The 16,731-nt window shown below is 39.7% G+C and overlaps 2 protein-coding genes across 2 annotated transcripts; one reads left to right on the top strand and one right to left on the bottom strand.

Annotated features, from left to right (window-relative positions):
- Positions 1 to 6,640: 6,640 nt before the first annotated feature.
- Positions 6,641 to 7,345, top strand: tmem125b (transmembrane protein 125b). The gene has a single exon (XM_088015070.1). The coding sequence runs from the start codon at positions 6,641 to 6,643 to the stop codon at positions 7,343 to 7,345; it is 705 nt and encodes a 234-aa protein (XP_087871196.1).
- Positions 7,346 to 7,569: 224 nt separating this feature from the next.
- On the bottom strand, positions 7,570 to 10,495 carry LOC148154826 (uncharacterized). The gene is made up of 2 exons (XM_088014969.1): positions 10,310 to 10,495; positions 7,570 to 10,203 (listed from the first exon to the last, which is right to left on the bottom strand). Exons 1-2 carry the CDS (start codon positions 10,479 to 10,481, stop codon positions 9,818 to 9,820), a joined length of 558 nt encoding a protein of 185 aa, XP_087871095.1. The 5' UTR covers positions 10,482 to 10,495; the 3' UTR covers positions 7,570 to 9,817.
- Positions 10,496 to 16,731: the final 6,236 nt, after the last annotated feature.

Here is a 16,731-nt window from a genome sequence, read left to right as displayed (position 1 = left end):
TAATTCTAGTACTTGGTCACATTAGGAGCTCTCTTAAGGTCTGAGGTGCTTTGTGGATAAGTTTTATCACATACTTTTTTGAAGTTGGGACCAGATTTGTTGGCTCTATTTCTCAACCTTAAGCTAGAACTTTTGCAAACTTTACTCTATAAATCTGTTTGATTTTATGTTAAGAATTTATCTAGGTTCCATGTATTTACTAGATTTAATATTGCACTGCTTGAAGACCCGTTGATCAAACTTTCTGGTGCGAAAAACTTGGTAAGAACTATATGCAACAGATAGGACTGCATTAGATGGAGATCCAAAATTATGTCAGAAAAATCATTCCTACCTTTTTTCTTTTGAATTATGTTTTCGTCGACAGGGAGCTCACAATGGAAAGGTGGGAAAGAAAACTCAGAGTAGCAAGCAAAAAGAAACGGGAGACAGACAACGATAAAGAGGGATGAAAATAGCTTTCAAATGGGTTGACAGACATTAGGGAAGTTATTTCAGTCTACCAATAGCAGGCTCGTAAATATTTAGTTTACTAGTTAACGTACTAACTAGCTTACTCGTAACTTAACCTAACCTGGTAAGCTCACAAGCTTAACAGCTTACTGCCAGTATACTGCTTACTGGTAGTGGTAAGCTACCAGTAATGGAAACTGGCAGTAAGTTACTACCTGGTAAGCTAACTAGCTTAGCTTAACTATTCTCGTGAGACTACAGCACACTGTTATCTTGTTACTGTGTGCTTACAGATGTATTGTAATACGTAGCCGCTCACCTCATCAAACCTGTTTAGAACTGTTTTCACTTTACAAACAGATTCTCAAAGTCTCTGAAACAAAATTTAAAAAGGGAAGTCCTTTGACAATTTTACATTGAAAACAAATTTCAAATTTAATTCGTTTTTTTGGGGGGGGGGGTAATAATAGAAACTTTTGTAATAGACGAAACCTCTACAGGCTGATATGAAACATAACTAAAAGTCAAATACAAAGGAAATGCTCTTTTTAACAATAGCTGTTCTTGGTGGTGAAATTTTGAGCAAAAACTTGACTCCTGTAATTATTTTTAATCTGTTCTACGGTGAGAGCCGACCCTGAAGCTACCGTATCCCCCAGAACCCATCATGCACCAGGGAAACGAGGCGCTTGGAAACATCACCTGGGAAGCTCCGATGATTTTCCTTCAGCTATTTCTAGCTGTAATGAAGCAGATTTATCATCATAAAACTGAACATTTCAGCCAACCAGCTGGGAACACTATGTATAAGAAAAAAGGTCAGGAAAGTCCATTAACTTCTATATAAATTTCAGCACACAACAAAATCCTTCATCTTTTCTCATTTGCATCACGGCTGTTGTGGTGTGAATCATCTCAATGCCACAGTGTGGGAGGAGGGGGAAAAATCAGAAAATAAATCTTTTTTTTATTTTCTTGGTTCCCAATAATGTTATCTAGCTCCAAAAGCATGCAGCTGGAGAGACACCACTTTCCTCATGTACAATCTGAGCTTGTTGAAATGCACAGGAACCCAGGTTGTTTCTGACGTGAACAGCCTGCAGGAAATGTCTGACCGGGTCCACCTTTGGTCTTTGAAGGAAATGTGCTGAGCAAGCACAAAGGTCTAGTGGGGCTTTTTTTTTTCTCTTTGCAACATTCAATCAGCTGCCGGCGCAGGTCCTGACAGGTATCATGGCTGTAGCCACAGAGGGACTTGGAGCACTAACATAATTAGATTTCAAGTCCGTTGAGACTGTTGTTGTTGAGAAATACGAGAACTACATATTTACATTTATTTCCACCTTTATTAAAACCACACTGTTGAATTTAGCTAGCTTAAATTTTCAGTTAATCCTTTCTGGTTTATGTCCTTTAACAGGTTTGAATAATAAAGTGTTGAGAAAGCCAGACAACCCAACTCACACAGCCACCATCTTTATTTGTCTCCTTGAGGGCAGGGGGTGAACCAACATGGAAGAGCATTCCAGTTGATTTTTCAGGTATAGAAGCTATTGATCAACCACAAGGAGTCTGGGAGAGTCCCTTTGTCTAACCCTAGCATGGTTTGCCATATTTTATAGCCACTTGCCATTAAGATTCTTGAATTGCTCTCATGCCTTGTAAACATTAAGCATGTCGCTGAATCTTTAAAAAAAAAAATCATATCTCCGCCGCATCGTTTAAAAAAATAATATCATTCACTTGGGATTGATTTCAGAAAAGTTTTTATCCATATGAACCTTGCACAAATATGCCACAGAGTGTCGTTTTAAATATGTCAAACCTACAGGGGGCAGTGTAGCACCAAGCTAACACCTGTCAGCCAATGAGGTTGCTTCAAAACAACCACCACTTCCTGTTAGGAATTGAACATGGTGCTAGTAGGTTCATTTGTGCGGACAGATGTAAAAGGCTGAGCTACTTGAACATGAAGTTAATAAAACACAAGACGATGTCGATTGGGAATCATGTCAAAGCAAATATATGGATGTAATGGCCCATTATTTGTCGCATTCCTACGCATACGTGAATACAAAGTTTTCTCAAACAAATGGCTGGAGTTTTGATAATAGGTTTTAGCAGGACTACATAATTTTTGTGTGGATGAAAGGTCAAAACGCTTAAAAATGTATTTTTTTTCCCAGATATCCGGCTGTGTACTGACTAGACTTAGACTGACTTCACCTATTTTAGACTCCAGAGTAGTTAGCTTTAAGTCTGGTGCCATGAATTCCACCAAAAAAAGGAGGTTGACATCAAAGGTCAGGGGTCAATTCCTAACTCAAGTATTGAGTTCAAGTATCTTGGTGTCTTGTTCTGGAATGATGGTTGGATGGAACAATAGACAGACAGACACAGAGGTGACATGCTTACTTCAGTCTGTAAATTAAGTTTATTTGTGCAGCACATTTCAACAGCAATGCAATTCAAAGTGCTTCATATCATGAAAACACAAAAAGTCGCTGTCAGGCGTTCACAAAAACATGTGAATAAAGTTCACCGAGGTTGAAAACACAAATGTTTTGGCATTTTTCAGTGAAACGTGTCGCCACGCTGCCTTACTGCTGCTCTGACTGCTGAGAGGCTGACAGAAACCTGCTGCAAAAAGCTAATGATTGGCTTTTATTTCACTTCTCAGTGATTTGGTGCTTTTCTTTTCACCATTTGGAGGTGGAATAACTTTTTGTTCATCAAAAATGCACACATTGTTGTAACCGAAAACATTTTGTCTTAGGTGTAAAATATTTCAGAACATCTTCTATTTTCGTGATCACAGATCTGATCTCAGCTGTCTGATTTATTGTGTGTGTAACAAACTTTCAACATGATGTTAATCCAGCTGAGAGTCTGGCTTATAGAACAAACTAAAGTCTTGTGAAGGTTTTGACCATAACACTGTCAGCAGTTTGGGTTTAAAACTTACTTTTTGGTGCTGATTCTGGTAAATTTCTACAAAAAAAAAAAAGGCTCCCTTGTACCTGTTGCCTGGAGATCTCAATTTTTATGGAGGTCTTCAAGCAACTATTGTTGATTTACCTCAGAAAGTAAGTGAGAATTTTGGACCCCACAGCAGCTCATCATCCTGGGAACGGATTTAAACACCTCAACTCTCATGACGACAAGACGTGAGCAAGAAACGTTGCATTTTTCTGAAATATATCAATCTATGTGTTATGAGTTTAAATGTTCAATGGCATTCACTTTTTAAAGCTACTTACTGGAGTAAAATAACATTCATATATAAAATTCTTATTATTATTATTTGTATTTTTATTCACTGTTTGATTAATGCAGAATTCTTGACGTAACGCAAGAGAAGCCTGAGCCAAGACACAAACAAATTTGAAGTGTGCAGTTAAGCCTAAAAACCATTTGTTTATTCAGATTGTGTGTCTTTATGTGGATTTTGCAATAGTTTAAAGCCAGAAACCTGCTTTCACAATACTATCTGCTGAGTAGAATTTGTTATTGCTGTGTATCTCGTGCGGCTGTTTAAACTTAGCGTTTGCTGCCCCCTGGTGGTTGCGTACTGTCCACAAAAATCTGAAACGGGAGGGCTGAATGTTTTTGTTGACGGCTCTCAATGTGACAGTTTCATAAATTATTTTTAGACAAATTGTGGAGCCTGCGGGGAAAATCAACAATAATTCTACATGTCATAGGAACACAAACAGATACTTTAATATGTCGACTTTATGAAGTCGACATATTCATAAAGTTACTAAAAATATGACAAACCTTTTGGCTAGACATTTTTACATTTCTAGCCAGATAGCATTTTTATATATGCTAGCTGGACAAGCAAAGTTATAAAGTTGTCTAACAAGAAGCAATTCTGAACCTCATGCTGTCTAATTCTGTCCATGTAAAGCAGAAAGGCGATGTGTTCATTCTTTTGTGTGTTTTTCAGTTACAGTGTCAATTTGTTGCCAAACTTGGGGGGGGAAATAATGAAAATCTATGAGAAGAATGCCTTACTTCTCTACTCAGTTGTTGGGAAAAGTTGCCCATGGCATTTGTTTTTCTAATTTCAATCAGAGGATTCATAAAAAATGAATAAGAAGACAGAGACGCAACAAGAAGAAACCAGATCTCTGCCAGTAGCAAACTGCAGATTTCATTTTTCAGCAGTTCTTCAAGAGGAATAATTGATTGAGCTCTGTTCGAGTTTAAAACTGCGTTATCTGTCCATTAGTTATAGCTGGGTTTTTGGTGAACCACAATAACGGTAGACAGAACTTTTTTTTTTTTTTTTTTTTTTTTTTTTACTCCCAATTCATTTAATGCAATAAATCAATTAAACAATTTAAACTGCTAGCTAGCTGACTGAAAGCCCAGATTATTTTTCCCCTTTCTCATTAGACAGACAAATCTGATTCTCTATAGAGAGCAGACAGGTACGTCCTGCACCATAAACAAAGTAACTAGTAACTATATTTAGTCAGTTACATTTATTCATTACATTTACTTGGAAAATATGTACTTTAGGGAGTAGTTTTACTACGCTGTACTTTTTACTTTTACTTGACTAATGTTATTATGAAGTAGTGCTACTCTTACTTCAGTATAATGTTTGTGTACCAACCTTTATTTCTATCAGCATTTAAGTTTTGTTCTCATCCAAGTCTGTGGATTCAAAATAAAAGCATAAAGCAAACAGTGTAGAATATTTATCAAATTATTTCATTTGAGTAAATCCTATTGGCGCATCATAAAGCAGACACAACTGGCCCTGTGAGTCCAGCTCAGTGTGTGAATGACGCCATGCTCAGGATCACAGACACACCATTATCACTTCACACTGACATCACTCGGTTCTCCAGTGCGCTGCCCCGGGACCCCTCCGGGTCCCCCACACCCTCCACTGCCTGCCTCCTGTAGTGCAGTCATTGTGTTCCCTTGTCTGCGTTGGGGCAAAATGGGACGATGTCACCAATCTCTGTGTCCAAACATGATCCAACAGGGCTGCTGTGACCCGTCTTTTTCCCACTGAACCAGACGGGATGGAAGTTGCTGCGTGATGATGAGAGAGGGGCGGTTGAGGGTCCGCCTGGCACTGGGGTGGAGAATGTAGAGAGAACGCAGACCGTCGATCGGTGACAGCGGTACGGTCAGAAAACTCAGAGGACGGCCATGTACGGGGATTGCGTAAATATCGCCGTGGTTTCTCTACCTCCAGACAGATTCACACTGTGTCAGTCTCTTTGCTCTGTGCTGCTGGATCCTCTTCAGTCCTTTGCCTTCAGCTTGGGATCAGGATTCTCTCACACTCAACATCTAGCTTCATCTTTTCAACCCACTGCTGCAGATGAGGAGGCTACTGGACCACTGGATGTTCTTCTTTTAGGAAAAGTTGTTTTTAACTGCAAATGAGCATCATCCTATGTAAGGAATAAACTAAACCCTAGCAACTGGGGAATGTTCCGAACTATTATTTGACCAAAGATGCAGAGGGATGGACGACACATGATTGTCAAAAAACTGAGTGAGTTGATTTGAAGCAACAGTTATTGTTTAAGATCGACTTTTTTGAGCTTTAAATTATGTTATAAGGTTATTCCCTCATCGGAGACACACCTGGAGTGTTGCTTTGATTTTTCCATGCATGTTTGAGAAATCTTTTAATCTCCCATGCAACAGTTCAGCTGCGCAAAACTCTTGGTGGGACCTAACACCGCATTCAAGGATGACATTCCACCTCAGACGTACAGCTCCCAAGCTTCAGAGCTTCCCCACTCAGCTCCTTCAGACTAGCCATCAGCAATTAGCCAACACCTGGTGGAACTGCACATGTACTGAGCTCATTATAGGAGCTACTTATCAGTAAAACATTCCTAAAAACACTGTTAAAGTTGTGACGACGTCCTGAAGGCGGAGTTTCAGAAAGTGAAGGAGTTTCTTAAAGAGACAGAGACCCAATTCCAAGGTGTTACATTACAAAATCAAATTTCTTTTAAGTCATATTTGATATATGTAGCATTTTTATAACAACTGAATGTTACTTGATTGTGATATGAAATAGTACTATGTGTCTAGGAAACACATAAAACTGCATTTTTTAAAACTCTTTTCATGAATATAGACCTCAGTCTGGTTAAAGTGTTACATTCTGAGCATTAATACAGCATTAGAGTCTTGGCGTGCCATGCCTGAGATGCAGAGCCTTTACTACAGCATGCGTCGGCCCCCAAGCCTCTACCTGGACCCCTTGGTCGCGCAGCAGCACATCCTGGAGGAAGAAGTGCAGTTCTGGTGGTTCCGAGACCCCAGACGGTCCTTGTTTTGCTACTGTGCCTCAGTGGCACTCATACTGGGACTGGGCCTTGGTGGAGTGGGGCTTCTCTCCACCACTAACAGCCTCTCTGTGGAGTGGCGTCTTGGAGTGGGGACCACGCTCTGCCTCCTGGCCCTCGCCGTTCTGCTCAAGCAGCTCCTGAGCTCTGCCATCCAGGACATGAACTGTGTTTACAGTCGCCGTCAGATCGAGCAGCTGCGGAGCGGAGGGAGGGCCGATCCGGCGCTGATCCTGGCCGTGGGGCTGGCGGTGACGCTGTGCGGGACGGTCCTGCTCTGCGTGGCCATGGTGGGCGGCCGGAGCCATGACAGGAGGGAAATGTTGGTGTCCGGGGTGGTACTGGTGGCTGCTGGCACCGGCACGGGCCTGGCCGTTGTGGGGTACGGCGTGACAGTGCATCTCAAGAGGAGAAGGGAACAGAGGATGAGGAGGAGACTGAGGGTCAGGAGGGCGAGGAGGCTGGGGGGTCACGGCGTCCGAATGTTCAACGTTTCGCCTCGACAGACGAGTCAAGCCAGGAGAGACGTGTCTACCAGCAGGACAAGTCTGATCTGAACGAACCAAACTGACCAGAACACAAGGACAAAACACTGGACTGGAAGAGAAACTTTGCAATTTGCTTAAGTAATAAAGATGAAAATCTTATTACAAGTTTCAGTAGTCACGTTTCCATTAGTCAAAGTAAAAGCAAATTGAAATCATGAAAACAGGTTTGCTTAATGGAAACATGGCAATTTAGAAAGCGATGTATTTTGCAAAACTGCAGTGGACCCACTTTTATCACATCACGTGAGTCGCATGATTAACAGCCAGATGTCTCTACTGGTGGAAACGACAAAGAATACGACAGGAAGTGGATGATTTTTTTTTCTGGCTCCACCAGGGCTCTCAGAGCAATTACACAGTTCATAAAAAGTTGTGTGTTTAATTCATAGCTTTTCTGTAAAATGTATGACTCCTAATTTTTCCCCAAAATGCAGCCGCTCCCAAGTATAAGGGGCTTGTCGTTCCAACGCCTGAATAAGACGCCGACATCTCCTCTCATTGCTGATAGATTCTACAGGGTTAAGAGGAAAATTTCCACACAATTTAAAGTCAATTTATTTCTGCAGAGGGAAAGATTATTCAGAAATGGAAAGCATTTGGGACATTTACCAATGAGGTAGTGGACCAAGTCTGAAACTCAATAGACCTCAGTTAAATGTGGAAATAATTAAGAGGAAAATGGGGGGAAAAAAGAAGAAGAAGAAAAAAAAAGGTCAAGAGCAACTGAAACGGTTTCCTATAAAGAATTTGCCAGAATCACTTTGGTTTGGATGAATGAAAAAAAAAGACAGACATATGGGACCAAAACAGACACCGCAGACCCAGGGATGCACTTTTTTTTCCCACAGGTTCTGTAAATAAAGTTTATGTAATTTAAGTCATTTAGAACATTACAATGAATGAATTTATTCAGAGAAAATTTTATATATGTAATGTAAAAAATAAATGTGAACATCAAGGTGTGGCAAACGTGATTCGTTTTTACATTTTCAAACATAATCACCTCGAGACAGAGTTCAGTCATTCTGAAAACATATCCATATCTTTCACATGTGCATTAAAATGTTTTAAAGTGTTTATATTGAGTATAATGGGAGTGAGAGGGGGCTTGTGTGGTCTTCAAGCTCTACATAAAACAGAAAATATGTGAATAAAATAATTTTAATTGAAGAACAAAGGGGGAAAAAAAGTGCAATCAGAGGTCAGAGTGCGTACAAGAAGTGCAACTGCAAGCTCATCGACTTTATTACTAGACCTGAAATACCTGAGCCAGTAGATATGCCAGACACTTGTCATAAAAAAAAAAACATTGCTGCCCTTCCCAGTGTGGTGAAGAGTTTGAGGCTGTAACTTCACTGAATTGTTTTAAAGTTGCAGTAAAAATATGTTTTTTACATATTTGTTCAAACTGTCACCATGGTGTGTCAGTACGTTATGAGCCAGATAATCTCTGAAAAGATCAAATTCCTCCACCTCCTCTATGAGCTGTTGCAGAAATAAACCGCTCCAGAAATAAGCCAATCAGAGCCAAGAGGAGGGTCTTGGTGACATCAATCATGCTTGGGTACGCGCTGCTATCTGTGCCAATGTCGGAGAAACAACTTAGTATTCCAGTAAATCTTTTTATCAGCTGTCATTAGTGGCCATGCTAACTAGCTTTAGCATTCATGAAAGGCTATGATGATGGCAAGCGCGTACACAAGCATGACTGACAGTGGTAAGACCCTCTGCCTGACTCTGATTGTGTCTTACTGAGGAACTACAAGTAGACATTATTGAGTCGTTTGATTGTGTCGATCAACTTAATCAGCTTTTTCATTCTCCAGCGGTCTTCAGAGACGGGGTCATTTGGACCCCACAAGCTTTTTACTCTGTGCAGCAAGTTTGCACTGACCTTGCATGTGCTTTTACAAGGTGGCTTTTGTTTGTGGTTTTGGGAACTGACGGTCTCACGGGATAACCTCCCCCCCTTCCCGACTGTCACATCTGCCGCACTCCTCCTGAGCTTTGCACTAAGACCATGGGACGGTTAACTATTTGAAAAACTCTCTGTTTGTTTTGTGATGGATGCATCTGTGATTTTCACTTGACAATTTTTCTTATTTTTAAATGGTATGGTCTGCTTTTGGTCTGGGAAATAAAAACTTCTGATTGCTTGTTTGACTGAGAGGTGTATTTCTTGAGTTAGCCTTGGGAGAAGGCAGAGGAGTTTGATTGTTTTCACACATTATCTGTCACATAAAATACTGTGACAAGTAAAAACTTTTTTTTACTTTTTATTTTAGAATAGTTACCTACAGCAGCTTTTATGAGGTTCTTGTTTCAAACTGGGTAAAGTTAAAATAGGTCAAGGACCAAATGGGCTGCAAACTATCATCAAATGGGCAGAAACACAAATATGAAAAAACTCTTTGCGATGGTTTCTAAAAAAATATTAATCTGAGTTATGAACCAACAGTTTTTCTGTAATTCCATCTATAATCACCCAATGCTGAAGTGCAGATCATCGTCATCACTGTCTTCCATCTCCTCCACTTTGCCCTCCCTGCGTTCTCTCTCGGCCCTGTCCTTCTCACTGGTCGGGATGTAGTTATCCTCGATGAAGCCATCGTCGTCCTCCTCCACTCCCCTCCCAGTGCCTCCCATCACTCCCATTTGGCCCGACACGTTTGGGTACGAGGTGTCCTCCTGGCCGTACTGGCTGGCCCCGTCGGTCTCCTGGAGCAGGGAGTGCCTGTAGCTGGCCAGGAAGCGGTGGAAGAGTCGAAACTTCATGGCCAACACGACGAAGAGTGAAAAGGAGAGGATCGTACCGAGTCCCGCTGCCAGATAGGACCACTGGATGGATGCATTTGTGTCTCCCGCTACTGTGGAACAGCAAGAAAACTGAACTGTATCAAAACTGATATTTAAACTGCATCTCCATCTGTCGTCGTTCGTTAACAGGAGGACATCGAGTGGTTTGTTACGCACTTGTGACATTGGAACTGTAAGCAGTGAATGTTTCCTCTTCCGTCTCTGCCAGAAGATGTCTCTGGGAACCTCTGAGGTTCTGGACATCAGGAATAGTTGCAGAACGAGCATTTGAGAAGAAAACCACACCGAGAAACATCCACACAAGGACGCGCCTGCTCCAAAGAGCCATTTTTATGTCCCGCCAAACCTAAAGGAGAAATAGCAATAAGATATTATTACAGGAAAGATCCAAATTGAAGTAAAGTGCGGCTGGAATTGGATTTAATTTGATTTCATAAACACAAATTTATGGTCACGCAACAAATTATTCTATTGTAATTAGTGTAAAACTCTCTTTTGGTGACTGTGTGGGTGGCATGATCTGATTGGTCCAGTCATACAAAAAACTAGGGATATACCGATATGAAAATTTGGGCCGATATCGATAACTGATATTTGTCTTTATTGTATATATTGAATATTTTTAATACCTATTTGACACCTTGAAAGAAACAACCACACCACTGACTTCACCTCTGCTTCAGCTAAACTACCCATAATCCTTTGCTGCATCACCATCTCATGACCAACCTCCTACACTCCCACTCCAGACATAAACTCCAAACTGATATGGAAACAAAATCAGTTGTTCATATTATATCAGCCTACTTTTATTTACCGATACCAAAAAGACCAATATCGGTTGATACCGATGATAAAGCCAATATATCGTGCTTCTCCAATAAAACCCTGTGGGTTCTTTCACAGGTCATTTGGTTTGGATTTTTTTCCCTTGCATTAAAATAAACAACTTCATTTAAAAACTGCATTTTGTGATCCATTGTGTTGCATTTAGCTCATATTGAAATTGGTTTGACGTTCTGAAAGATACAAAAAAGGGAATCAGGAAGGGACAAACGCTAACAATATCGCACAATTACTCCAGAAACATTCTGACAAAAATCAAACCTTAGCAGTTTTGTTGCTCTGCACCTTATATTTCTACTTCAGTAAAATTACTTTGAAGTATCACTAAGTATAAAAGTCAGATTTCTGGATTGTAAACAAGCTTCATTGCTCTGATGTTATTTTCTATTGGCTAAGTCTGTGGAAAACACAGTGAACAGATATTATCACTCGACATGATTCACGCTGTCCTAACATATTAACATTAACTACTGGAAGTATCAGTTTCCAAAGCTTTGTATTTATTACAATTATTTTATTTTTTTTAAAATTGGAAATATGTGGTTTCTCTGCATGAATCTATTATTTTCTAATGATTCAAGTTTCATTTTAAGGCCTACAATACCAGAATTTTATTCTTTTTTATTGTTATTTTACATACAGTTACTCATAACTTAAGTAGCTTTATTATGCTTATGTATTTTTTGACTGCATTCCACTTCTACTTAACATATTGAAATAATACTGCTCACTACTTGAGTGCAGTTTTTGGCAACTCTACCCCGTCTCAGTGTGAAGTTTAACCAATCGGTCTGGAGTTTAAAGCCTATTCAAGAACTCTTGATTGAATAAACTACAATCTACTTGTTCCTTCCTGCCTCAGTGTGCACCTTGACATACCTGGTCAACAATACAAAGCTGAAGGAAACGTTAGCCAACAGCATTTCTAGCTTCTGGAGACATTTTGCTCCCACTCAAAGTCACATGATGTTTGGGAAGTTGTCTGACAGTTCTTCAGCAATTTTCATGCTTAACATCCTAAACTTTTCCCTTATTGTATAGCAGCAATTATAACAATAACAAAGTAGCTCAAAAACTGCAAAATTGGGTAAATAAAAAGCTTACCTGTACAGCCGATGTTTCAGAAGGAAGCAAAAGCTACTTTATGTTTTAGTCTTCCTCCCTCTTCCCCACCTTTTTTTTTTTTTTTTTTTCGAAATAATAAAGTCAGTTGCTGGGCAAAGGTTGCAGGGCATGCCATAATGCCACCCATCTTAAGGCAGACGTTAATCAGTAACTTCATTACGGTTTACAGTTCCTCCCTCTTCTCTGCTTACTTTGACAGACCAACTGTGATGTTCTCAGTCGGGATGTGAGGAAATGAACCAGCTGGTCTAAGGGGTCGGCAAAGTGTTCGCAAGGAAGAAATGAATTTTACTCGAAGCTGCTGCATTTGCGCTCTCAGGCCACACGGTGGCAGTGTCGGCACGTCAGATTCCTGTTTGTCCTTCCCGGGTTGGAAGGAGGTTCCTCTTGTCCAGCCGCTCTGACCGGACCAAGCTGCTGGTAAACACGGAAAACTCCCCACTTTCTGCTGAAGCGCCTCAGCTTCGAGTCAGAAACATTTCATTCTGATTGGTTGTTGCTTTTTATTCCAGGTTGCATGGCATAGAGCTGGGTAGCATGTGGTGTAGCTGTGAACTGGACACCTGCAGCAGAATCTTTGGCAAATAAAAACCTGAAAATCATGGCTTGAAATATTTCAAGACAGATGGCTCTTGACTCCACACACACACACACACCCCCACACACGCGCACACACACACACACACACACACACATCAGTCGTTGAAGCTAAGGGCGTCAATCAACATAATACAAGGCATCCTGGGATTACTAATGAATACTTGGAACAAGGCGATGGAGCCTCCAGGTCTCCAAAAAAATTAGAAGGTTTAATTATTGATGCGCTTAATTTGCATGTTTACAACGTGGATTTATTTTTTTCCAACCCACCATAAAGATTGGCAAGACATTTTTTTTTTTGGGAGGGGTGGGGGGCGAAACAGAAATAGTGACGGCCTCTAAAAGTGCAGTAATCTCTTCAAATGAGCCACTCTCAGCTCTTTTATCTCACATGGAGAGACATTTTGCTCGGTGAATTTTTCTCGATCCCAGTCGGATCCGTACGACTTTTTCATGCTTTCATGTGGAAATGCCAAGATGAAAGGTTGGAAACTGAATATTTACAGGGTAAAAAATAAATAAATTACAAGCCCCCAAGTTACAGTTAAGTTAGTTTAATTGGATTAAATTCTTCTACGAAGTGTTGAATTTCTTAAATATATATATACGTAATTTACTTAAGATTGTAACAGAATTAAAGCTCATTTTATAAAATTAGTTTAATTTCCTTTCTTTTAAGTAAAATAAATTCTGTTAAGATTTTATCAACAATACTCATATTCATACTCATTTGTTTTTCTACAGTAAAATGTGTTTGAAGGTAATATGAAAAATATGAAAAATAGTAACTGAAGTTTTCTTAACATTAAACATTTGAAGATATTTGCCTTAGTTACTGACATGCAGTCAAACATCTCTTTTAGCTGAGATGTATATATAACATTTGTGAAATATCTGAATGACTCAGTAATAAGTGTTCAAGCAACTAATAGCTGCTCTGATTGGGCACCTTTGCATAAGTATTAATGCCCGTCAAACTTTTAGCCGAGAACGTCCATTTCTTCTGTTTTGTGACGAGCTGACTTCTGAAGGTACCTGCTTATTTGGAGTAACCTTTCAGAATTTTACTTGGAATAAAATCTAAAGCTCCTGCGTCGGCTTCCTTCCACTTTCAAAGTTACAAAGTGTTTCGTGTTGCCGTGTCACGCCGACGTCTGAGGTTGTAACTTGACAAAGTGTGGAAAAAGTTCAACTGGTAGAAATGCATAATTAAACCTGTTTGGTTTCTGTTCTCGTTTTTCTTTCCTGCCTGTCGGTGACTTTCCTTCCATGCAAGAGACGACATTTAATTGCTCGGCACTAAGGACTTTAAGGAACGTTTATTTCAAAGCATTTGATGGGCAGGGAAGATGAACATTAAGAAACTAAATTATGGAGATAAGTTTTTTTTTCTGAAATTCAAAATGTCAACTTTTCTAGCTTAAACGTAATGTTATTCACATCCCTGCAGCTTTAGATCTGCAGTAATTGTCCTGTTGGTTGCTGATAATGAGACAGGAGTTTCTTAAAAGATAAGAGAGGGGATGTTTGTGAGCCCATCAGGTCAGAGGTACATGATGGAAATGTAATGAGGTGTAAAGAAAAACAATATAACAGCTTTTTATTGAATTACTGATATAATTTGCATATTTACTCTGCCATACATTTCAATGAGATTGATCAGTGCCAGTTTAAGACTCAAGGCGATACGCGCCAGCCCGACTGTTCTTCAAACCACAACTACAGATAGAATAATATACAAATTATAATTTAACATCTCATGAATTTGTGTTTCAGGTTGGGGTTGATGGTCAGGGTCAGGGTTAGTTGCTACGGTTACATCTCTGGGCCTGAGAGTTAACGATTCAGCAGCGGTGTGAGGTGAAAATTTGCTGCTATTTGCAGGGAGGATTTCTAGGGCAATAATTCTCTAGCACCAATGTGATGAGGACTTCAAGATTTTCTTTGGTAAAAGGGTTTAGGAGAAATGCTGTGATTCGAAATGCTTGATGGTTATTTTCAGATGGGAGAAAATCCCTTTGGCGTTAGCGTCTGACTACTGCAAACACTCACTCCCTCTTGAGTGAAGGAAATGTTAAGTTTAAAAATGACAACATCTACAACAAAAAAAGTCAAACAGAATCTCCAGGACTTTCGGTGCGACAGAGAAGCAGATGGCAGGAGAATCCATACATCCTCAAGAACTTTTTTCTTTTTCTTAAACTATCTGTGTTTTTATCAATCGCCCGAATCGAAATTACAAAAATAAATTTGCGTAATGGAAACAGGCCAATTTCAAAATTGTGTTTTTCCATTAGCGGTGCACTGATTGCTTCTTTCTGGCCAATCACCGATCTTTAAAAAGTCTGACCTGCTGATTCTGATTTGGGACGATTTTTTTTTTTTTGTCTGAAACATAGCAATAAAGTCATTAAGTTGGCAATGAGGTGATGATTGTTAATCATGTGCAGACGTCACACTGAGGGCAGGTCTGTCACAATGCGATGCAAAAAGGAACAATGGCCGATTTCCAGACCTTTGTGGATTTAGATTAGATCGGTTTCTCATGCAAGTATTCGCCAATCGCCATTCTCCCAAAATCAGGTAAATCAGGCTCAATTTACTGGGCGGCAATTTCATCCTAGATAGGATGAAAATTTCTGATAGTTTTCATCCTATCAGAAACTATTCTGCTCGGTTGCTAGGTGAAGAAAGCAGCTCTACCAGCTCTGTTTGGTGGATGCTGTTGATCTAAACAGGTAAGTTCTCACTCTATTGTCTCGTGGTTCCTCAATGTGGGAGAGCTTAGTCAACATGATGTTTCAAAGCTTTACTCCATAGCACTTTATTTGACATGACACTGTCATAAACATGAAGGAGTCTTTGTGAATGTTTTTAACTCTTGTCATGAAGTGTCAATTGGTAATTAATGACACTTTTAATGCAAATTTTAACAGAGCTTTGGACTGAAAGGGTCATTATTGCAAAGTTTACACTTTTAATGAAAACTTTAATGCAATTTTAGTTCAACTTTTCATTAAAAGTGTCTACTTACTGAATGACACTGCATGACAACAGTCAGACATTTATAAAGACTCCTTCATGTTCATGATCGTTACATCATGTTTATGTTGATCTTATGCCCACCTCTTCAAATAAAGTGTTTCCATTTACTCTAGTCGCATCTAGGATGTTTTTCATCATACAGTTATTGGAGTTCATTTGTTAGCTTGGCAGCTAATAGCTGCTCTGTTAGAAAATATTAGTTAGTCTCCAGGGGAAAGACCAAACATGAAACTGCTGGAAAACCAGCTCATTTTTAAACAGATTAGTAAACAGAATAGCTTGAGTTTATGGGATATCATAACAAGAAGCTTTGAACATTAAAGACATTTTTTCCTTTTGTTGTCTGCTACCGTTTACCTGATAAGTTGCACAGAGAAAACTGTTTTACCCACTGGACCGTTGAAAATGACACCCGTGAGTGAAGAGATAAACTGATGGGACATCAATTTTTTTTTCTCTCAGCAGATATAAAAACAAGACGACTGTGTCTTCATGTCACGATCGTCAGTCGCTGTCATCAAGCAGTGCTACATTTATTATTCTCCTGCCTGAATCTGCTGCCTCTGAGCTTTTCGCACCATTTCTCTTCGCCGGCAATCGATACGCTTTTGCAACTCTGCAGGTTTCTAGTGAAATGATGTTTGCATTGTGGGCTCTGAAAAGTGGCTCGTGCTTGATAAGTCATTGTTTTAACCGCAGGGGGATTTTCTTCCAAAGTGTCGTGCGTCCGGTTTGTGTGCGACTTTGGTGCCTGTTGGTTTGAGTATTTTCGCTTGTACAATTTTTTTTTTTTTTTTTTTTTGCAACATAACAAATGGTTCTCGAGGGTAGACGTTTGACCGATCCTCAAAAATATCCACCACCAACTTTAGATATTCCTCTTTTCTCAGATTTTTGTTATACAGCAGATTACATGTTTGAATAAGAGATGCAGGTCATAAAATGTTGATGTCCTTCCAAAA

Source organism: Poecilia mexicana, unplaced genomic scaffold (genome assembly GCF_051168715.1).
Source record: "Poecilia mexicana isolate PSO_F unplaced genomic scaffold, ASM5116871v1 scaffold_17, whole genome shotgun sequence".
In the NCBI taxonomy this organism is placed as follows: Eukaryota; Metazoa; Chordata; class Actinopteri; order Cyprinodontiformes; family Poeciliidae; genus Poecilia; species Poecilia mexicana.
The sequence above is the reverse complement of the archived record's forward strand: the minus strand, read 5'-3'. Positions and strand labels throughout refer to the sequence as shown.